General features: G+C 40.4%; 1 protein-coding gene across 2 annotated transcripts in view; it reads left to right on the forward strand.

Moving 5' to 3' along the window:
• fbxo41 (F-box protein 41) overlaps window positions 1-23183 on the forward strand; it is a 65685-nt gene that overhangs the window by 15876 nt on the left and 26626 nt on the right. For both annotated transcript variants that reach the window (XM_037765403.1, XM_037765404.1), the window contains exons 2-3: window positions 1224-2031; window positions 4170-4399. In XM_037765403.1, coding sequence (XP_037621331.1) covers window positions 1483-2031; window positions 4170-4399 — 779 coding nt within the window. In that variant the 5' untranslated portion in view covers window positions 1224-1482. The remainder of the gene's footprint in view (window positions 1-1223; window positions 2032-4169; window positions 4400-23183) is intronic.

Consider the following 23183-nt stretch of genomic DNA (forward strand, 5'->3'; position numbering starts at 1 on the left):
AATAGTTTATTTAATAAAAGATCGATCCTTGCCATCCATGTATCGATATAATAATGCCATGCAAAAATATCGCAATACTATGCTGTATCGATTTTTTCCCCCATCCCGAATAATCGTACGTATAATCAAATTTTACAAGGATGTGTCAGAATGCTAATATATGAAAGATTTCTCCTCCCTGGTGGATGACAGTTGCATACATATGCGTGACTTTGTCTTATTTCTTTCCGTGTTTACAACTGACTAATGGTTCAATGAATGTTTCCACTTTATTTGCTCAAAGTAAAGCCAAATGTATTAATCAAAAGTTTGTGGGAGTCCATAAAAGTTAAAGTAGCAGGATTAACTTGGCCTTGTTGCAGGAGAATTCTGGATATATTTGTTGAAAAAGGCTCTGGAGCACACACGTTTCCCTAGTGTATTGTTTTGAAGATAAGATAAGATACAATCATAGACTGTATATAAGAAATGGACATAGTCACCGTGACGTCACCCATTGGTTTGTGGACTGCCGTCGCCATCTTGTGTTTTGGCCACTTCTGGGCATTTGAACCAGAAGTGACATGAGATGGTGGAGCAACGTACAACCAAAGAACGCTGAAAAAGACATTTTCAGGCGACCGAAAAGGTTATAATTAACTTTCATGAACTGAAAACACACTGTGAAAGGGTTAAAGTTGTAAGACGAAAACACGGACGACTCCCAAACCGGACAACGTCGTGGTAGCTACCTTTCAATCACAAGGTAGCCGTGCCCTAAAGCATCCCCTGCTCTATGGTCTATTTGACTCTAGATGGGACCATAATTTATTAAATGAACATCATGCTGTATTGAAGAAGACTTGAAACTAGAGATTGAGACCATAAACTCATGTTTACAATGTTTACTGAGGTAATAAATCAAGTGAGAAGTAGGCTCATTTTCTCATAGACTTCTATACAATCAGACTTGCAACCAGAGGAGTCGCCCCCTGCTGGCTATTAGAAAGAATGCAAGTTTAAGGCACTTCCACATTGGCTTCACTTTTCAGACCCGGAGGTCGCCCACTGGATTGAACTTTATTTAACCAAGATGGTTCCATTTTTGTTTGCTAGGATTAGCCTTTGTCATCATTTTCTTGTCAGATATTTATTGAACTTGATTATGTTCCATTTGTTCAATTGATCCTTTTTCCCATCTGATGGCACTTAAACTCACTTGTATTTTCTTGCTCTGTTTCCAGGACCTCAGACATGGGAACCATGACAGCTAAAAGTGAAAAGACCAGTTGAATGTTGCCACTATGTGTGGTCATGTGACTGAGCTGGGCTCCTCCATAGCACATGGGATCTCTCTTCCTCCTACTGACTTGCCGTTGTTGCCCTCTTGCCCTGTTTTCACCATGAGAGGATCCGTCAGGTGTTTGACCTCTGTGACCTCATACTGGCGCTGCTGTTGTGCCGCGTGAGCGCCCCCTCTCCTCCCGGCAGTTACTGCACGGAATGGCCTCTCTGGACCTGCCATACCGCTGTCCTCGCTGCGGGGAGCACAAGCGCTTCCGAAGCCTGTCGTCCTTACGCGCCCACCTGGAGTACAACCACACGTACGAGACCCTCTACGTCCTCTCCAAATCCAACAGTGTGTGTGACGCCGCTGCTCTGCTGCCACTAGTGGCCGAGGGAGCTCTCCTCGCACCTGCCAACAACAACGACCCTTTTGAGCCGCTGCGGCCTTCAGCTTTAAAGGAGCGCCGCTTCCCTTGTCGTGAGCTTCCGTGTGCGGACGACTTGAGTTTGACCCCGGCTAACTCCAACACTGCAGCCCGGTATATTCCCAATGTGGAGTTTCCCCTTGGGGAGATTTTTATGAAGAAAGCCATGACATCCGCAGACCCGGGTCCCCATGGAAACCCCAGCACAGCTGTAGCAGTGGCAGCTAACGTAGCGGCAAGTGCAGTGGAGGCGGCCTATGAGGAAGGCCTGGCCAGGCTGAAGGCCCGGGCGTTTGAACGGCTGGAGCTGGATGAAAGGCTGGAGAAGTTGTCTGAAGAGGTCAGTACGATCATTATGGTTGTCAGAATCAACTTTAGCTCTCAGTAGCTCAAATTTACATGATACAGGAGACACACCGTTAAATAAAGATAACAAGCTAAAAAAAAAACAAGCAAACTTAAACATATATCTATTATCTATACAGTTAGAGCTGGACACAAATTATATATGCAATATTTATGTAGTTACTGGTCAGAATGTTACTATGTTCAAAAATGGTTTTACTTACCTTGTTGTATGGAATTACATTTCTCCCCTAGTGGTTGTATCAAACAATACCAACCCTGTTTCCTACAAAATTAAGTTCCCATACAACTAAACTGCATTCTCAATTATGTTTATAGGGAAACATATTTTCTTCCGGATTACGGTTGCAGTTTTAAACATGTGGTTAACGTTGTAAACAAAACAGAAAACGCAACAACACTATTTAGTTAGGTTTAGGTGACAAAAATACTGGGTTAGGTTTAGTAAAAAAAACATCATGGTTTGGCTTAAAATGACTACGCAAGTGAACGTTGACGTTTAGTTTCACGCGGGACATGAACAGCGGTTTCCTGGGGGGGGGTGTCCATAGTGGACTTTCTCGCTTGTTATACTCGTTATTATACCACGTAACTTTCAATAACGGGCGCTCTATTTACTACGTCACCTGCTCTGCGCATCGCTCGTTGTACTACGTCACTTGCCTTCCGCAGACTATTTGTGTTACGTCAAAGACAAACATAATCTCAGACAAAATACGTGTCCTTCCGAATGTAATTGAGAATGCATTTTAGTTGTATGGGAACGTCATTTTTAGGAGACAGGGCTGACAATACATACCAATTTATTTTACCTGATAATCCAGCCAGGGAACATTGAGAATGAATATGATTAAAGCAACACACACATGGGATTGTCTACAGACAAAAAAAATATTTAGATTGATTTGAAAGATTCTGTAATCATGTAAAAAAATATATTTTTCTTTTACAGAAGAATGTAGAAAATACAAACTCAGAGGGAACTTCTCTGTGACGTAGGAGAAATAGTTCAAGTGCATGCCTAACTCCAGTGAGGTACTGGTGATTGTTGCATATTTTCTTTCTTGCACATGAGTGATTGGGGCTCTGTTGATCAGCAGTGTGCTCAGTCCTGCCACTAATGGCTAGAAGTTGTACTGCAACAAAATATAATATAGAAGGAAAGCCATATGGTGAATGGTGGGAATCACCTGCAATCCCTCAGATTTTCACTTTTCATATTTTAGATATTTTTATTGTTAACAGTCTTCCACTAAGGAACTTAATCCCTGACATGGGTGGGTTGCTTAAATAGCCCTCCATGATCATAACACTGTCTATCTTGCTCCTGGTTACCAGTTTGATGTGCGAAGGTGGGTTGTTGCACAATCCAGAGGCCCTGACGGAAAATACTCATCGCCCTTTGTATTTAGATTTGACAATAAACTGGTCTCAGCCTGTTCTCAGTCTGCTTTCATAATCTTGAGCTCAGTAGCAGAGAGAAAATTAACGATCTTGTCACAGACATGCACTGAGTCTGATCAGTTACACTTAAAAATCAGTCATACATTTTTGTCAGTAACTAATGGAGAACAGCTTAAATGGGAATAACATGTTGACTGTAAGGAGCTTAGCAGCTGCATAATTGTAATCAGTTCTTTTACTGACCAAAATGAGTATATAATGAATAATATTACTCAAGGAATGAAGTTAAGACTTTAATAACAGTGTCCAAGTCTTTGGCCAAAAAAAAAGCTTAATCTTTTTTAGTTTTTCTAGGTTAGAAGTGGCATGACTGCACCACAGATTTGCCATGCTTTTTCACACTCTAAAGAAGATTTTCATACTCAGAAGTCACATTTTTGGGCAAAAAAAATAGCTTTTTTTTTTTTTTTTATTCACTTAAGTTTTCATCATGATGACTTTATTGGGGCTCTTCTATCTAATTCTGCATCTTTTTTTTAGGAAACATTTTTTTTTTTCAAACTAAAGATCCTGTAAGATGTATATGCTAAACATATGTGAAGATCATCGCTGACAGAAATCTTTATTATTGAACGTGCTAAACATTTTTCAGACAATGTGGTGATTATGGTGGGACATTAGCGAGCTCAAGTGCCTCTTGTCTTGTAGGTGGAGCAGAAAATAGCGGCCCGCGTAGGTCGTCTTCAGTCAGAGCTGGAGAGGAAGAGCTCCGAGCTGGAGCGGGCCAAGCTGGAGAGCGAGCAGCTGAGCCAGGAGAAACAAGACCTGGAGGACAAGGCCTCCGAGCTCTCTCGGCAGGTGGACGTCTCTGTGGAAATGCTAGCCAACCTCAAACAGGACCTGGTGAACAAGGAGCAGGAGCTCAACCACAAACAACAGTAAGTGATACATCTGCTTTTCAGACTATATAGCTGGCCTGTTGGTGTGCTTTCCTAAATCAAGATATAGATTTCCATTAGAGCTGAAATTTGGATAATGGATTAATTCTTTTAAGCTGCAGTGGGTAGAAATGGAGCAAATATGATATGTATCATCAAACAGTCAAACTAGGCAGCGCTGATCAAATATGAATCAATATTCTGTTACTGTAATGTCTATTTCTTGCCCCAAATGTTTCCAGAAACATCTTCTAGTGTACTGTTTAGCTGTAAAATTTGAAAGTTTGTGACCCGGCAGCCATGTTGAGATCTGTTGAGGCAATACCAAGCACCGCCCACCAGCCAGAGCAAAGCCAATAGGAACGCTCTCTCTCTGAAATGACCTGTGATTGGCCAAAGTCTCCCGTCACGGGCTAGATGTTTTAAAGCCTAAAAACAGAGCCATGAGGAGGTGCAGAAGTCCAGTTTTCTCTCAGAACACTTGAATTACAATATGCTGAAAGGTTATTAGTGCATTTTTGCCCAGTGATGCAAAAAATATACTGCCTACTGCCACTTTAAGTCATTAAGTTCACTGGTTGCAGCTTCTAAAAATGTGAATATTTGATATTGGCTTCAGTTGGTTACAATCTCATCCTCATCGCTAGATATCTCCAGATCCTACACACTGCTCCTTTAATTGATGACGAAAATAATCCGTAGTTGCAGCCCTAATTTTCATTGTGTTTCCAAAAAATAAAAGTCACACTCTCACTTGCTGCTGTTGTTGCTGATGATGGAGATGTCACTTTGTTGGTCCACTGGTCTATCCATCTCCTGTTTATACAATTTATAGTCCACTTGGCTTATAGTGGAATGAAATGTTGTAGCAGGAAAGAAGTAAAACATGAACACCCTCAGGTACCAATTTCTTCACCCTTGACCTCAGTACAGATGGCTCCTAACTATTCCTCGCTCTTCCTTCCATAAAACACATTGTCATGCATACAACACACTCCCCTCCTCTGTTGATGGTGTAATTCTCATTCACACCCACCCACCAGATGTGGTCAGCATCTGTCCCGCTGCTGTCTCCATACACCAGTGCCCTCCAGGGCTGGTTAGCTGCTCATGCTGAATGAATGGATAGTTGGACATGAGCAGCTGTGTCGCCCACCTCTCTCTCAGGCCGGTCCCTCCATAAAGCTGCCATGCTGCTTCATGAACTAGTTAAAAGTACGACGGCTGTAAATAGAAGGAGCTCTTGGACATAAATCACAGTGTGGGGATGCCAGTTATTGCTGGCTCTGAATCTGGTGAACATGATTTGGAGCTCTCCCACAGCATGGCACAAAGAGTGGGTAGAACCAGGCTTTATTTTTTCTAATTTTCAGAGCTTTTATTGAAATTTATCCTGGAGTAATTTACTGTGTGCTCCAAACATTGATGCTACTTTTAGTTTTACAGGCTAGAAGCAACGCATAAAATATATCACTAAGTCTATGTTAAAATGGAAGGGAATAAATGAAAATAATGCAAAACGGTTTTCCTTTTTCCTCTCTCACAAATTATGTTTTTAAAGCTGCATAGGATTGAATTTCCATAAAGTATTCTACCGATGTCAAAGAATTGTTTCTTATTCATTATTAATGACAAGTGTTTACAAAAGGGGAATTACTGTTTGAGGCACAATAACAATCTAACGGGAAAAGAAGGCTCTGGAAAAAGAAGAATGTGATTTAATGCTATTTTGTGTTCATTATAACTTGAAGCCCAATAAAGGTGTCAGAAGAAGGTTTTTAAAATGTTTTGTTTCTGTCCACTTGTATAGATTAAGGCAAAGATATTCTATAACAAAGATAAATATTTCAAGCTCCACCAATGGTTTGAAATGGTATACACTTGCTGTCTCCTATGTGGGCGTTTGAAAGTGTTGTGTGGATGGATGAAAGCAGATTGGGTTATATTTGCATGATGTATTTATATTTTCTTTTGTTAACATTACATATTTACTAACAATCATATTTAGCATTATGAAAATGTGTTATCTAGAGCGTTCACAAACCTTAGACGCCAGATCCCGAACAAAGTTAATTTCTCCTGATTTTTTAAAACTTTATTATGAAAATGTATAGTACAAAGTCATACATCTATCTAACAATTATCTAACTTAATGTATTGTCAAGAAAAACAAAAGTCAGACTAGAATACACATTAGACGGATGAAGTAACAAAGAGAGAGAAAAAATAGACAGCTTCTTACAATTATGTACTAGACATATCATTAAATTATTGGTTATAATGATGTATAGTAGACAAGCTTTTCTTATTATTTGCATCTTTCAGAGACTGCATTAAACTAATAAAATCTATTTAAAAAAACTTTTAAACAGGGGGATTTGGGACTTGGTAAATTTAGATTTGAGTATATGAAATTTTCCAAGCAGAATCATTTATCATAAAATTCAATGAATTAACATTACTTTCAAAATTCAAACAGTAACACCTTTGAGACTATTTTCTCCTGATTTGTCTGTCTGGAAAATGCCATTTTAGTGTCAGCATGTTTGGAAGATATGAGGCTTGTGAAAAATGAGTCCAATATTTATTTCACGTTCAATTTTCCCATTGGATGGGTAGTGGCGAAACCCACGTGACACAGATACAGGAAACTGACTCTCAGTGCGCCGTCTCCTTTCTGAACTGTCTCTGATTAAGGTGTAGTACTTTTCTTAGCTGCTGCAAACACAAGCTCTTTGTTAAAGTGATCAACATGTGTCATTCAAGGCTCATATGGTCAGCTGGTATCTGTACCGTGTCTTTATCTGACAGGACAGCCAGCCTCGTCTTTCTATCTTCTTCCGGGTTTTTATCACTTCTCCTCGGTTTCTTTATCGGGCCTGAACGTCAACAGTAGGTCGGAGACAGAAAGGCGCTTTCCAAGGCGTCTAATCTCATCACAAACACACAATTGCACATGTCCCTGTGCACTGTGTATGTGTGTGATTCTTTGTAAAGGCATTAATGAATGGCACAAAGGGAATGTATATATCAATTTAAAGGTCTTTGGATATTAAAGCTGGGGTAGGCAACTTTGGAGAAACCAGCGAGAGTAAGCTAGATTTTAAAAGTATCCAACCGAACAAAACCCAGCCCTTCTGAGGACGAGTGCACAAGAGCTTAACGCAGCATTGTAGGGATGCTAATTTTGAAAAATGTTCTTAACCACCGTTAACCGATTATTAACCGCTAACCGACAAGATTTGTGCCTATGCAGCGGTGCGCCAGCTGCAGTGTATGAGCACAACAGACAACAAGAGTCCTCAGTTCACCCGTCAGGAGAGTTACTGGAGCAGCTACAATGCTGCGTGTAGTGTTGCTGACATGCAGCCATCTTCCCAGTAAAAGTCTCAATCGCACATTTAGTTTAGTTTAGCAGGTCGTCAGCTGTGTTTCTGCCCGGCAGAACTTTAGTGAGTGTCCGACAAACAGTGTGTGTACAGTATTTGGGCTACGTTAGCAGCTCTAGCATTTCCGGTCGCTTCGTGCTCGCCACCGCAACACACATAGTCTGTCAGCGCGGCGAAACTTTAACGAGTGTCCGACAGACAGCGTGTGTGTGGCGGCGGTGAGTGTGGGGTTGTTGGTGGCGATATAACTGTGAACATAGTAGTGTGTGAACAGTTTATTTGTCGGTAAATAAATGCTACAACTCGAGTCAACTTCCTGTATCCTGCAACTCCGGCTCCGCCTCTTAAGGTGGGCCGTTAAGGTGGACCAGCTTTTCTCCTTAAAGTGACGAGCCGCTCAGCTTTTTAATTAATTATTAATATTTCTTTTAACCATTTAACCGATAGCGTTAATCAGTTAAAATGCTTAATGTCGGTTAAAGGTTAAACGCTTAATTATTAACATCCCTACATCGTTGTCATCGCTAACCTTTTCCAAATATCTCTTGTCTCATTCACATGTAAGAAAACACCTAACATTATCATAATGAACCTAAACAAAGAACATGCTGCCAATGTCAATGAGTGCCCTGTCAGAGTGCGTGCAGGTAGGCAGGTAGGTAGGCCATCATCCATCATGAAATGATTGGACGGGCATCAGTATTTGACGCCCTGGGACAGGCTGGTGCATCATGCATTGCTGCAATTAACAATCATTTTCATTTTCCATAAATATGTTGATATTTTCAATCAATAATTTCATCTTTAAAATATCAGAGAAAGCTAAAAATACCCATCATAATTTTGCAGAGCCCAAATGACATATTTGTTATCAGAAGGTCCACTTATTTGTTTTTTTCCAAAATGTTCAGCCACATCTCACGGCCTTCAGCAGGTTGTCATGCAGATGGTTTAGTTGTTATCATGTGACCTACGTACGGAGCTTTGGTCGTGTGAAAACAAGTGGTCGTACTGTATACATGGGAAGATCGTAATGCTCTCCTCGATCTGTCTCTGGTTGTCCACTGACCCCTTCCCAGTCGATGCCTGGTTCTGGGTTGGTGTTCACAGAAAGTTCACGTTGTCAGTTTCCAGTGTTCATTCAGTCCAGATTCCTTGCTGCTTCACTGATGTGGTGTTCCTCACAATAAAATCCAACGTGTAACTCTAAAACCTCAAAATTAAAAATTTTCATTCACATAAATCAGAGAGAAGAGAACAGCTTTTAGCAAGTAACTAGGGCTGTCAATCAATTAAAATATGTAATTGTGATTAATCACATGATTGTCCATAGTTAATCGCGATTAATCGCAAGTTAATCACACATTTTTTTATCTGTTCAAAATGTACCTTAAAGGGAGATTTGTCAAGTATTTAATACTCTTATCAACATGGGAGTGAGCAAATATGCTGCTTTATGCAAATGTATGTATATTTTTACTATTGGAAATCAATTAACAACACAAAACAATGACAAATATTGTCCAGAAACCCTCACAGGTACTGCATTTAGCATTAAAAAATATGCTCAAATCATAACATGTCAAACTGACGCCCAACAGGCAACAACAGCTGTCAGTGTGTCAGTGTGCTGACTTGACTGTGACCTGCCCCAAACTGCATGTGATTATCATAAAGTGGGCATGTCTGTAAAGGGGAGACTCGTGGGTACCCATAGAACCCATTTTCATTCACATTCACATTAACTTTGACAACCCTACGAGTAATATAAATTACTTATAAGAGTAATTATTTATCAGAATTGTTGTTAATGAACTAATTGAATAGTTGATTGTTTTAACACTAGAGTCGTCCATTGGGTTTTGGTGCTACTGAGCAATGCTGTACAATAAATATGTAATGGAGGTCACAGCTGACTCACAAAAGTGTCTCTTTGTGTCAGCATTACAGAGACAGCTCAACTTGTAACAGTAGAAGTTGACTTGGCCGATCTTGTGATAGACTGATACAAAACAGTGTTTCATCCGGTCGAATGACTAGAAGACAAGTGTGCTTTTCTTCTATTTAGTCCCGCCCCTCTGTTGTAAGTAGCTGTGGTTAGCATCCCAAACCTGGCGGCATCAGACTGGGAAGGTCATACTCTTAAAATCCCCTCCTGGGCTGTGTGACTGCCTCCTGGTTATGCCAGCAGCCCAGTCTCTTTCTCCCTCTCACACTCTCACTCTCTCTCTCTCTCTCACTCTCTCTCTCACACACACACTTTTTCTCTCTGTGTCTCTCTTTGGAGAAGCTGGCAGTCAAACAGTAAGCTCATTCAGACTCTAAAATACAGAGTCGGTCTGAGGTGGAAAAAGAGCATCACAGTCGGTGAATGTTCAGCAGGGTTGATGACTAAGCAGAAGTTAACAGCCACAGAGCAGCTTATTGGCTCAATCATGGCTTCCCAACAACCGTAATCACACAGCTGATTCTTTTAAACAACCTTTGATATTCTCCTGTGACTTTGGAGAGTCTGTGAAACTCCTTCAAGGAGATGTGCATCGGGTTGTACATCAGTGGTGTCAGATGCTAAGAATGCGAGTCACCTCTCCGTGAGTTGCTATGCAACCAGAGGAAACTCCCACGAACTGGCTTCTGCTGCGAGCAGCGCTATGCATGAAAATATGACACAACCTAATAATTGATTCTGCGCTCTGTAAATAATTATGAAAAGCATATAAAACAGATTCAGCATCATTGTAATCCCAGCGTGCGGTTTAGTTTCATTCACAAACAATTCACACAAAAACAAGCTCATACTATAAGAGTCACTGAAAACACATAATGATAAACATCACACTCTGCTGTAGCAGTCAAAACTGAGAGTCCCTCAAGCACGCCTGTTAAGTGGTTTGATAGCAGCTGGAATAAATGAGAGCAGCTGTAATCAGCAGAAACTGGAGCCTGAGGAGGAATGAAAAATGGTGGGACGGTTATCTCCATCATTTCAGCGTGCTACAGAATGACTCAAAGTAGAAAAACAGCCTCATTTTGTGTCTGTCACAGAAATATGGCGAATACTGACGTAATCTTTCCAGACATTAACAATTGCTTGATGACATAACGGCAAGGTTTATGTAGTTGAAATGATTGCATTTGCTAACATGCCAATTGTCTTATTATTGTTCCAGTAGATAATTTTGAAGAGCTATTTCTAATTAATGTTGATCTTCAGTTTGTGATCCGTTTCATACACGGAAATGATGGCTGACCTCACTGAGAGCTCCCGCAGGAGGACATAATACTGTATGTGCTCCAGCGGCAGCCAGATTATCAGCCGCTGTTCTTTTAATACTTAATTGTTCCTCTCCTCGTGGGAAAGGTTTGCATGAGATGTGCAGGGGGTTGATACAGTCATTAATAGACCTGTGTAATGTTTGCAATCCAATAATCCTGCCCTGAAGCATTTAGAGCTAAAACCATTTGCTAATTAATCGATCAGTCAAGCAACAAAGAAATATCGGGCAACTATTTTAGTTATTGATTAATTATTTAAGGCATTTTTCAAGCAAAAATGACAAACATTTCCATGTCCCAGCTTTTCAACTGTGATGATTTGCAAGCAATTTGAAGACATCCTTAAAAAGGCACACAACAGCATTTATTATTTATTTATTTATTTATTGGTTAATTTAACAGGGCAGAGCACATTAAAGGTGCTATGTGTAAGAACTGGACATAATTTTAGTTTTAAAACATTAAAAAAGGAACCAACATTATCAACAGAATGTGAAGAGGTTACAGTGTTGATGTTATGTCAAAGACGTCCATGTGTTGTGTTGTAGAGATATCTACTGAAAAGAGCATGCTAACCAGCTAGCCTGTCCAGGCCCGTCCTGTCTTGTAATACCACTTGTCCCTCCAGAGGCGATAGTGAGTCACTGACTATGTGTGCATGCACAAAATATTCGTTTTTTTGCCCTTATTATGTTATTACTAAGCTGTTTACATGGCTAATGAAAATGAATATTCCACTAATATTCTTGTTTACATGCAGCCGTGCATACTCCGATTAACGTAACCGGTAGCGAACACAGCCTCCCTCTTTCTTTCCTTCAACCACCTTCTTGAAAAGGTCGGCGTTGCGATGATTGCGCATATCCAAAAACCTGTTGGTATTCCAGTCTTTCATAATGTTTAAAAGTAGGTGTGTTTCTCTTTCTTTTCTTTCGGGCATGCATCTCTGTAAACTGTGGGCTAGTTGGTTTGTGTTCAACGCACAGAGCTGGCTGTAAACAGGCAAGAGGTCGTGTGTTGCAAACTACTGTAAAAACCCCAATTGAGACGCATATTCCGAATGCGCTGTATACATGTCCAAAGAATGCTCCTAAAACCAGAATAATACTATATATATATATTATTGGACGATTGGTCGGCAGAGTGTTGGAGATTCTTCATTGGCCGTTGCTCATTCAAAATGAAAAAGGCGGAACAGTCCTTTATGCAAATGAGCCCGTCCAGCGACCAAACTGTCAAACTAGGCGATCTAGTTGAGATTCAGCAGTGACAGAGACTATTTCTCGCTTAAAATGTTTTCAGAAGTAGATTTTGGTGGATTGTTTAGACGGAATAACAGAAAGTTTACGAGCAGGCCGCCATGCTGTCTCCTGTTTGAAATAGCAAATAGAAAATCAGGGACCAATCAGGTGCATTCTACGATCGAGTACGTCACCACTTGAACGGCCAGTTGAGTGGAGCAGCGCGTCCTCTAGTGTTCTCGCCGGACCTGGTGGACATGTACCGCTGGATTTATCATTATAGACCTAACCACTGACTATTTGTATAACAATTTAGCCACAAATTCGCAGACTGATCAAACACGGTCCAGACATATACTCGGTTTTGTGTCTTGTTTTTCTTTGGAGCATGTGGCTTACACATTGCACCCTTTAAGGAACAGTGCTGTAAATATGCCACAGTTAGACAAGAGGCTATTTTTCATCTGTAGTCCCTGGACAGATGTTACCCTAAAAAAAAAGAATAGATAGAAGATTAAAATTACAAAGTTATTGAGATCATTTATAAGCGTGTAGAGCAATAATAGAAAAGAAAGAGGCTGGACCAAGCCAAACCAATTAAGTGAGAAAATAATTGGCAAAGTAATAGACAAAATAAGTAATTGTTGGTTGCAGAGCTACAACAAATGCTTCCTTTGTGAAGCCTATTGTGTTTGAAAGGTGATTATTATGGTAATTCTTGTAGCTGTACGTTTTGGCATTGTTGTGTCAGATTGTGTTATATTGTGATTTGTATTGTACCCACCTCACGTGCTGTACAAACAGGGGAGGGACTGGAGTGTTGCAGTATTGCAGTTGTATTAGATTGTGCAGGTGTTCGTGGTCTCTGTATTGAAGAGAGCAGTACAGAGAAAACTCCTGTCAGGGTTTCATATCATATTTAGCACACACACAGTTGCTGCAGTAGGCCTCAACCCTGAGGCTTGATTTATTCCTGCAACCATCTATGATAAAGTATGAGCGCCCCGTGCTGCATAAGAAAGCCGACGGCTCTAAAAGGCTCCACAGAGCACGGAGGAGTCTTGCTGGCTATTTGCTGTCACTGTGCCTCCGTCAAAAAAAAAAAAACAAGCTCGAGCAGCAATCTTGAATGCAAAGTGAAGCTGTCAGGCCAGAGAGAGAACTCGCCTCATTAACGGCAGAGAGAGAGGAGCATGTAGATGTCGTATTATCGTGGCAAGACTTCTGACGGCTCTCTAATAAAAATAAATCAGAGTAAGAATGTGATCTGCAATACATCCAAGAATTTGGACTTGAGAATGAGTACGACACCTCCCATAAAGATGAATGTAATCACGGGTTTGTGTTTTAATATAAATATGTCAAAGACAGTAGAGTAATATTTGTCCCTTTAGGAAGAGATGTCATGTAAATTGTTTGGATTACAGAAAAACATTGCTGACGCCAAACACTTTCACGCTATGAAAAATGGATGCACAGAACGCATAGTGGATTTTTCTGTGAAATATGTTTAAATTTCCTATCATCTGCATAATTATTGCTTGACACGTACTATCTGTTGTTAGAGCTCATTTGCTAGGACTGGATATTAAGGCTATAATGTAACAATGTAGAGCTGTAATGAGACCAGCTCAGGGAGAATCAAGCTCTGTGTAAACCAAACATACGTACGTAGACGCTGCACTCAGATGTCCATTAGCGATATGAAGTGAGGTATAACATGAAAGGGTTCTGCATGATATTAAATTGTAGTGTATGGATGATCCAGTGGATGTTAGTCTTCAGATAGAGCAGGATTTATGAGTGGAGGGCTGTTCATGTCTATCATTAGATGCAAGAAACAACTGACGTGCGTGTCCTTGAGGCTGGATGAAAGGCTTTGAACACGAAGGAAAAGGGAAACAGGAAGGATGGTGCAGCCAGCCTTTCAGTGGACACGTCTGTCTTCTTTCTCATTTAGTTAAGTCTGACATGAGAGGTTAAAGTAACCAGTGCATGTTGTTAGCAGATGGACTCTGATCATGAGATGTGTGGAGGATGTACTGGGGTTTGGTGTCAGTGTGTGTTTGTTTCTTCGGTGGAAAGCTGATATTGAGACAATGCTGTCATGATTTTTTTTCTCTCCTTTTTGAGCTGTCAAGCTGTCATAGAGCTGAATGAATGCTGCTGGTGTGTATAGATTGAAATGTCTGTATGCCTTAGAAAAGTCTACACTAGAGCTGACACGTTTTGCCGATTCATCTATTAGTCGATGGACAAAAAAATAATCAGATATCGAATGATGAATAATTCTTAAGTCATTTTTCAAGCAGAAATTACAAAAAATGATCTGTTCCAGCCCCTTTTTTGCTGCTTTTCTCAGTTTTATATCACTGTAAACTGAACATCTCTGAGTTTTGGACAAAATCAGCAATTTGACACCCGATTCGACTGCCTAAATAGGCATTATCGGTCGCTATAAGCATACCATAACCATAAAAGTGGGTCATTAAGGGCCTACTATGTTGTAAAAGTGAAAGCGAAACTTAAAAGCAACACGTTCTAAGACGTTGTAGAACTGAATGACATGTTACGTTTTGAAGGCAACAGGTTTAGGCAACAAAAGTACTTAGTTAAGTTTAGGGAAAAAAACATTGTGGTTTGTCTTATAATAACTAGGCTTTAAAAGTGAAAGTTAAACTTAATACTTGTGAACTCAAAGACAACTACACGTTGTTGGTTTCACACAAAAAGCAAACCCCGGTCTTCTGGGTGAAAGCTTTGAGTTTTGCCGCCAACCTACACCCCTGATGGAGTTTCGTGCTGTCTACAGTATACTACAGCGCCTGACTTTCGCCGCTGCTCCTGTCACAATTACTATAATCGCTAGAGGTGCCTGTCGTGTTCTTTTACACCTTCTTTGGTGATCTATCATGTGAATGGATGATAAATCTAATATTGGGTGTAGTAGGCCCCTACTGACCCACATCTATGGTGCTTATAGTGACCAATAACGCCTATTTAATGGCCTCACAACAGTCTAATTGGCTGAATTTAAAGTCGTCACCCTTGACCCTGGGATATTTTTCATAATTGTCATTAAATAATAATCGATTTAATAAAAAAAAAACATCAGCGGATTAATTGATAACAAAAATGATAGTTAGCTGCAGCCCTACACATTTCCATAGATAAAGGCCTATCTATTATTTTTTTCCCAATTTTGTTCCAGTTGCACTTCTGTTTATCCGAAAACGATTGCATCCACAAGTACAAAACATCACCGTCGTCATTGCAAACAAGAATTTGACACAAGATTCATTCTCTGTTTTTGAGAGTCTGACAGCTGAATTTCAGGTGGCCTTTTCTCTCGTAATGATTTAATAATCCATTTCTGTCAAAGCTCCACATCACCACCTTGCTGCTGTATCTCTGTGTGACTCAGCCATGTGTGAGTTGTAACGGGGGTTCAGATTTTTTGAGAGGACTGCTTCCAGCCACAATAAAATATTTACTTTCCCGTGATTGATCGGTGCCAGGACGTCGTGGATTAGTGGTTTCTTGGGAAACCAGTCACGCTTTTTTTCTCTCTCTGAGTGGCTTTGAAAACAGCACATTTCAGCCTGCGTCTCTTTCATCATCCCCTTTACTCTCACCCTTTCATCCTTGTCTGTCTCACATCTCCTTCTCATGTAGCCATACTCAGCACACATCTCCTCACGCTGCCTTTCTCTACAAATGTGTGACATGATAACACAATGTAGCCTCCTGAATCTGTCTCGCCGAAAAAAATCACTATTTGATCCAGGTGTCAAAACACAATGACACACGAAGCAGCTGTGCTTTGTTAGAGCGGAGAAAGCCAGTATTCATGCAACAGCCTCGTCTTCCTCATGCTGCAGGCCTTTCAGTCAATCATCTCTGCTCTTTAATATTAATGAGGCATAATTTTGAATTATTGAATTAATGACCAGAGATGATGACAACTGTGAAAGGAGGCTGACCAGTGGTTGTAATTAACATTTAAACTGAATCCTTCAGAAGATCATGCCTTATTAATCATGCCTGTTATAGCTGGATGTCTTTGCTATATAGACTATTTGTTATGGCTGTTAAGTGATAGGGAAATGAAACATTGTCGGCTTAACTAGTCATTATTTCTCTGATATATGCAGTAGCATAGGACATTTATTGAGGTCATCAAAGCACATTTTCATTCGTTTGAAAAAAAAAAAAAAAAACTTCTAGCAAGCTCTCAAGGCCTAAATTTAGCAAGAAGACTGGAGCTTTTTCTATTTCCAAGAGCTTAAAGGGACAAGAAGGCATCAGATTGTAAATGGATATCCGGCAAACAAGCCCCTTATGTATTCTAGTTGTCTCATGGGGGGAAAAGCAGCAGAGAGCAAGACAGCAGTTTGTTGTTTTGGCGCTGAGGGGGAATGTATGGTAAAACTGAAATATAGCACTATGATCTTATTCTTTTTAATCAGTGGTATTGATTGTATCTCACCTGTTGTGTGTTCCTGTTAGGATTTAGTGAGGCACATTGTTTGCATCGGAGCTTAGCTCTTGTATATAATGTTTAATTCAATAGGAACCGATCAATCGGAGGTGTGTAACAATATGAAGATAAGAGATAAGAGGACAGGATCCCCCAGAGGCTAGAGACGTGGTGATGGTGGAGGAAAGCCAGCAGGTGGATGATGGAAACTCCTGCACATCCTGGAGGCAATGGTGATGATGGGGGAGGTGGTGGGTTGTACCAATAGTAGGTCTTTAAGACAGATTTAATCAATATTTGATTACTGTATTTACATACAAGACACTTTAGCTCCTAGCCCGTGTCATTGTTCATGAACATTGCTTGTAAAGTTTTTAGAAAATCTAATCACAACCAGGCGACAACCTCGGGTCTGAAAAGTGAAGTCAATGCCGAAGTGCCTTAAACCTGCATTCTTTCTAACAGCCAGCAGGGGGCGACTCCTCTGGTTGTAAAAAGAAGTCTGATTGTATAGAAGTCTATGAGAAAATGAGCCTACTTCTCACTTGATTTATTACCTCGGTAAACTTTGTAAACATGAGTTTATGGTCTCAATCGCTAGTTTCAAGTCTTCTTCAATACAGCATGATGTTCATTTAGTCAATTATGGTCCCATTTAGAGTCAAATAGACAATAAAGCAGGGGATGGTTTACTGCGTGGCTACCTTGTGATTGATAGGTCGCTACCACGGCGTTGTTCGATCCGGGAGTTGTCCATGTTTTCATCTTTCAACTTTAACCCTTTCATAGTGTGTTTTCAGTTCATGGAACTTTTTGGTCATTAGAAATGTCTTATTCAACGTTCAGTTGTACTTAGCTCCATCCTCTTGTGTCACTTTTAGTTGCAAAAAGCCAAGATGGCGACGGCCAAAAGGCCGAACTCGAGGCTTCAAAATGGCAGTCGACAAACCAATGGGTGACGTCACGGTGACTACGTCCACTTCGTATATACAGTCTATGATAACAATTAAAAGATTTGGTCATGGTCTTATGAGGTCGCTTTACACAATTAAATATATTGACCTTTTGATTATAATACAGTGTGGTAAGTCGTGTGGTACATGTGGTAAGATCAGTGGTGCAATTTTGATCATACTGTAGATATAAAATTAATATTTAATAAACTAAGTTAACAAAGAGCCTCGCTAAACACTGCATCCTCTTTAGTTTATTCTGTGCACCACATAACCCTGCATTAATCTGTAAATTGTCTTTTTTACACTGAAGTTGTTATACAGATTATACAAACAAGATACAGCGTGTTAATTGGTGAGCTTTGGAGGCATTTGTAGGTGAATTTTTTTTTTTACCTTTGGCAAGACCCAAGGCTAGCTGTTTCCCCCCGTTTCCAGTCTTTATGCTAAGCTAAGCTAACCGACTGCTCGCTCCAGGTCAACGTATCCTCATACATCATTTGTTTTCCTACGAATCTCCGGTAACGCACGTCAATTTCCACTTGTTACCGGCATACAGTCTTTTCAAAATAAACTTCCGTCTTCACAGGAAACAACTTGCTTACGTTTAGGCAACAAAACAACTTAGTTAAGCTTAGGAAAAGATCGTGGTTTGGGTTAAAATACCTCACAAATAAATCTGGGTACGCACAGGGTACGAACACCGCTCTCCTGGGCAAAAGTCCGGTATTTTCTGACCCACCTGTCCACCCCAGTGTCCTCCTTATGCGGCGTTTGTTGCTCCCTATACTTCCTGGTCCACAATAACATGGTCTACATACAAATTGATTTTTGTGGTATGTATATGAATTACAGTGCATTACTTTTCGTAGGTCTAGCTATGAATAGTGTATGAGAACAGCCTGTTCTTGTACATATTTAGCGTCATCCAACTCTCAGCAAGAAAGCAAATACTGTTAGCATTGTTATAGAAAATATCATTTGTGTGGCGTTGACTCTGAACAACAACACAGCAAAGTGTCTGTATCTGGATGCTCAGTGTTTGGAAGTGAGTGTGTGTGTGTGTGTGTGTGTGTGTGTGTGTGAGATGGAAACAAGGATAGAGAGGAGACAAAATTCTGTGGCACCGTCAGCGAACTGTGAACACGAGGGTCACAAATACGTGGTCTTCTCGTCACCCACGAACATGAATCGGTGTTATATGAGGACGGTGTGGATCCAGCGTGGAGCCACCTCCCAGTCATTTCCTCTGAATCACGCCCCAGACTTAACAACCTGCATGTTTATCACCCGGAAGAGATGGCGGCCTTCCTTGCCAGCTCCCCCAGCGTCCGGGTAAACTCACGGGCATGTTTGTCACCTTGAGGCTTTCTTTCTGAGGTGTCGGGAGTGAGTCACGCTGTGAGAGCGAGGTGTGTGTGTGTGAGTGTGTGTGTTCAAATTAGGATTGACAACAGGAAGCAGCCACATCCCATTTCCCTCCCCTCCTCTGTCAAACCTCCTGTGCTTTCTGCTTCCACATGACTGCAGATTTGTGTTTGCTGTCCGTTGCTTTAGCCTCTGCAGTTTTTTCCTCACAGTCTTTGTGCTCATTCCCTCCTCTTTATGGCGTTTTTATCAGCTTCAATCCTCTGTTTTTTCTCTCCTCTTTATTTCTGGTCTTACCCTTTTCTCCTTGCATGTCTCCCGGGATCCGGTAAAGATATATTTTTTACTTCTCTCCCCCTCTGCTCACCCTCCAACATCTTTCTCGGCCTTTCGATCAAATTCCTGATTCCCCTGCTTCTTCTCCATAAAGATTTCCACGCTGAGGTTCCTTCAGCTGAGTGGTTACGCTGCTGGTGCATCTGTGCATTTCTTCCTGGCAGATGAAAGAAAGGGAAAGTCTTTCCTGTGTTGCTTCCTCCTCATGGGATTGGTGCATCTGTCTCAGTAACGAGAAAAATCTGATACTGTTGAATAATTAACTCAGACTAATTACAAATGCATTACAATTTGGAAACCAAAACACACTATACGGCACGTACTACCTCAGCTACTCTGTTAATAGCAGCTGCGAGATAGCTATATGTCGTTATAGGGGAGGCTGAACTAAAAACAGTGCTCAGTCATTGTTGCTCTCTGTTTATTAACTTGAATAATGAGAGCACAACTTTGGCTTCAGGCTGCTTAATCATACACCACATTAGGTACGGATCCAATCATTGAATTAAAATAAATGATACTTGGATTCATTAATTGTGCGCCGTAATGAGATGCATCATATACAGTTGGATGAATCAGTGATACAATCTGCTGAGGCAGTTTGCTAATGCAGTGTTATTTTGACATGAGCGCTTCTACACCCAACCTTCCTTCATATTCAGTGTCTCACAAGCCTTATCACTATAGCGATTCACTGAAACGTGCCCAAAAATGATTGTGTGATTGGATAGTGGGAAGTTCATATTTTTTAATATCTGCAATCTTGTGTCAGTTTTGATATTGATTTTGAGTTGTAAGCAATTTCTCCATGTCGATCTGATTATTTATGAAAGCTGATCTTGTGTTTGTATTGCACAACGCATATGATGTTCTTATCAGTGCCCAGTCCATTCTGTCCCTTCCTCTAGGCAAGGCAGATAGAAGGAAATTTAAAGTGGTTTACATATTGCATTAGATATAAACAGGAAATACAACAAAGACACAATGAAACACAAACTGCAGAGACAGAAACTTATTTCAAAGGAATTTAAAAAAGACAAATGAATGCACGAGAGATAAAGATTCACAGTAAGTTTTAAAGTGGAGAATGATGATTGTTTAAAGCTGTACTCATAAAGTAAATGTGTTTATATTAACAATGGATTGAATGACTATGTGTAATGTGAAAGGGGTCGCTCATAGTGACGAACCCACAGAGATTTATCACTCAGCTCCCCTCAGTTCTATGAAGCATTTTAGCATCTTGCTGCATCATTGTTTTGGTTTTACTTTTTTGTTTCACTCTCACTGCTCTCGTCAGCATTGTTTGCGATAAAGTGCTATACACTACTACAATGTTAGTGATTAGCTACTGGTGAATATAGTGGAGCATAAAGGAGGCAAGGCAAGGCAGCTTTATTTGTATAGCACAATTTAGCAACAGGGCAATTCAAAGGAGAGTGAATATTGGACTTAATTCACCATAAATTCAGAAAGATTCGCTTCTCAGCGAATGCCAATCTTGCTTTGTGTCTGCTGGATGTGTAAATATGCAAACTGGTCCTTTAAAGGTAAGCCAAACTAAGGGTAAAACTTCAGTTCTCTTCAAGTTTGTTCTAGCTTTAGTAATTGATGTAATTAATTGATGTAAAAAAAGGCCACTGAATGAGAAGGCAGGACTGTTTTACAGTATGTTCTATGGCTCTGATTGGTTGTTTTATGGATTGACGTTTGTTCCACCAATCTTAATCATCATTAAGAGAGTGTTAGCAGCAGGCAGAGAAAGAAAGTAACTTCAGATAGCTTGAGGATAACTTTTAGGACTTCAGGTGCCGGATTTTGTTGTTGTACAGTCCGTTGTGTACATACAAGAAAAGTGAGCAATGAATGTTTTTTTTGTTTCCTCTGTTAGAAATTGAGTTTAAGCGGGAGGAACTAGTTAACAACCAATTAATTGTTAAATCATTTTGTAAGTATTTAACACAATGCATATGGGAATTTGTGGGAAAGATTGCGGTTAACTGCTCTTAAGTGTCAAGATTGCACTGAACTACAGTCATGCGCTGTGTACGGTGAAGCAAGGAGCTGTGCAAGTGTTCCTACTTAAGGCCTAGTGTGAGTTAGATATCATATCTTTGTTAATTAACTGTTATAAGTGTTATTATCCACCACCAGTCCTTTATGTCCCTTCATGTGGGTGAAATCAGACCGTACCTCCTGTCTGTATCTTCAGAGATCCCTGTTGATACAGTCTTTCACATGTGTTGGCTGCATGTTGAGATTCCACTTTCCTTTTCCAGATCATCAGAGAGGAGAGTTTATAGTTTGTCAAGGATGAGGTGATTGAAAGAGCTTGGAGCTGAGATAGTTTATGTCTCATACAAACACATTCTTTGTGTTTTCTCTGTAAATTTCCACAGCGAGAAGTGTCATCTCCTGCAGTGGAGACAGTGTAGAGAGGGCCTCTTTCAATCACTTTACACACAATTGTACTGGACCCAATGGGCCCAAATTAGATAAAAAATCATGTTATCTCATATTATGAGCAATTACCAAGAGACTCTACACAGGATTGATCACAGAGGAGAAGAAGAGCAGTAATGGCCACTTAATTTTGATATCATTCACTGATTCTCTGATTGTTCACTTACAGATAGCATGTGTGCTTTCATTTCTACCCTGCAGTCAAACACGACTAATTTTGGAGTGATATTTCTTTGCCTGAGGATAAGAAAAGTTAACTGTGCCACACAGCAAACTATTTTTATCTCCAGATTGCCCCCATTTCAAGAAAATTCACTGTGAGCACCGTTTCAGTTTTTGGGTGGATTCTGGATTGTATAATGGTGAGTAGTAGTAATAGTAGTAATGGATGTTTGACATCAGCTGGATGTAAAAGTATCCATCCTGATGAGCGGCTTGGTTTATTTCATGAGCATGAACCTATTTAAACTGGAGGGACACAGATTTTATGCCCCCATTCCCCGTGACGGTCTGAACCTTTTAATGGTTCCTTTGGCTTTGTCAAGGTCAGACGTCTGAAATGTCTTGTTAGACTCTCCTGACTGCATTGCTTTGACGGTAAAGGCTCAGGCTGTTTATAAGGACACAAACAAAAAGAAAACTGCTGGGAATAGAAGTCCAATATGGAGACAATAGAGGCAAGATACTCAGATATGAAAAGGTTTGTCTGGAGATATACAAAAAGTAATCAACAACAATTAGGATAATGGATTACTTGTCAGTCTGTATTGAGCAAAAACAAAGTGCTTGTTCCAGCTTCTCAAATGTAAGAATTGGCTGCTTTTAGGGCTGCAACTAACGATTATTTTCATTGTCCAAAGCCGAAGACGACATCCTCAAATGTCTTGTTTTGTCCACAACTCAAAGATATTCAGTTTACTGTCATAGAGGAGTAAAGAAACCAGAAAATATTCACATTTAAGGAGCTGGAATCTGAGAATTTTAACTTGTTTTCTTAACAAGACATTTGAGGAAGTCATCTTGGACTTTGGGAAACACTGATCCACATTTTTCACAATTTTCTGACATTTTACAGATCAAACAACTAATCGATTCATCGAGAAAATAATCAACAGATTAATCCACAATGAAAGTAATCGTTAGTTGCAGCCCTACTCCTCAGCTTTACGGCGCTTTGTAGGGAGTTTCAGCTCATAGTTGAGCGGTACAGCTTCACTCTCATAGCTCCCCGCTCAGCACCAAACGGCAGACAGACACAGTTAGAGAATAACTGGTGGA

The sequence above is a fragment of the Sebastes umbrosus genome, chromosome 3 (genome assembly GCF_015220745.1).
Source record: "Sebastes umbrosus isolate fSebUmb1 chromosome 3, fSebUmb1.pri, whole genome shotgun sequence".
NCBI lineage: Eukaryota > Metazoa > Chordata > Actinopteri > Perciformes > Sebastidae > Sebastes > Sebastes umbrosus.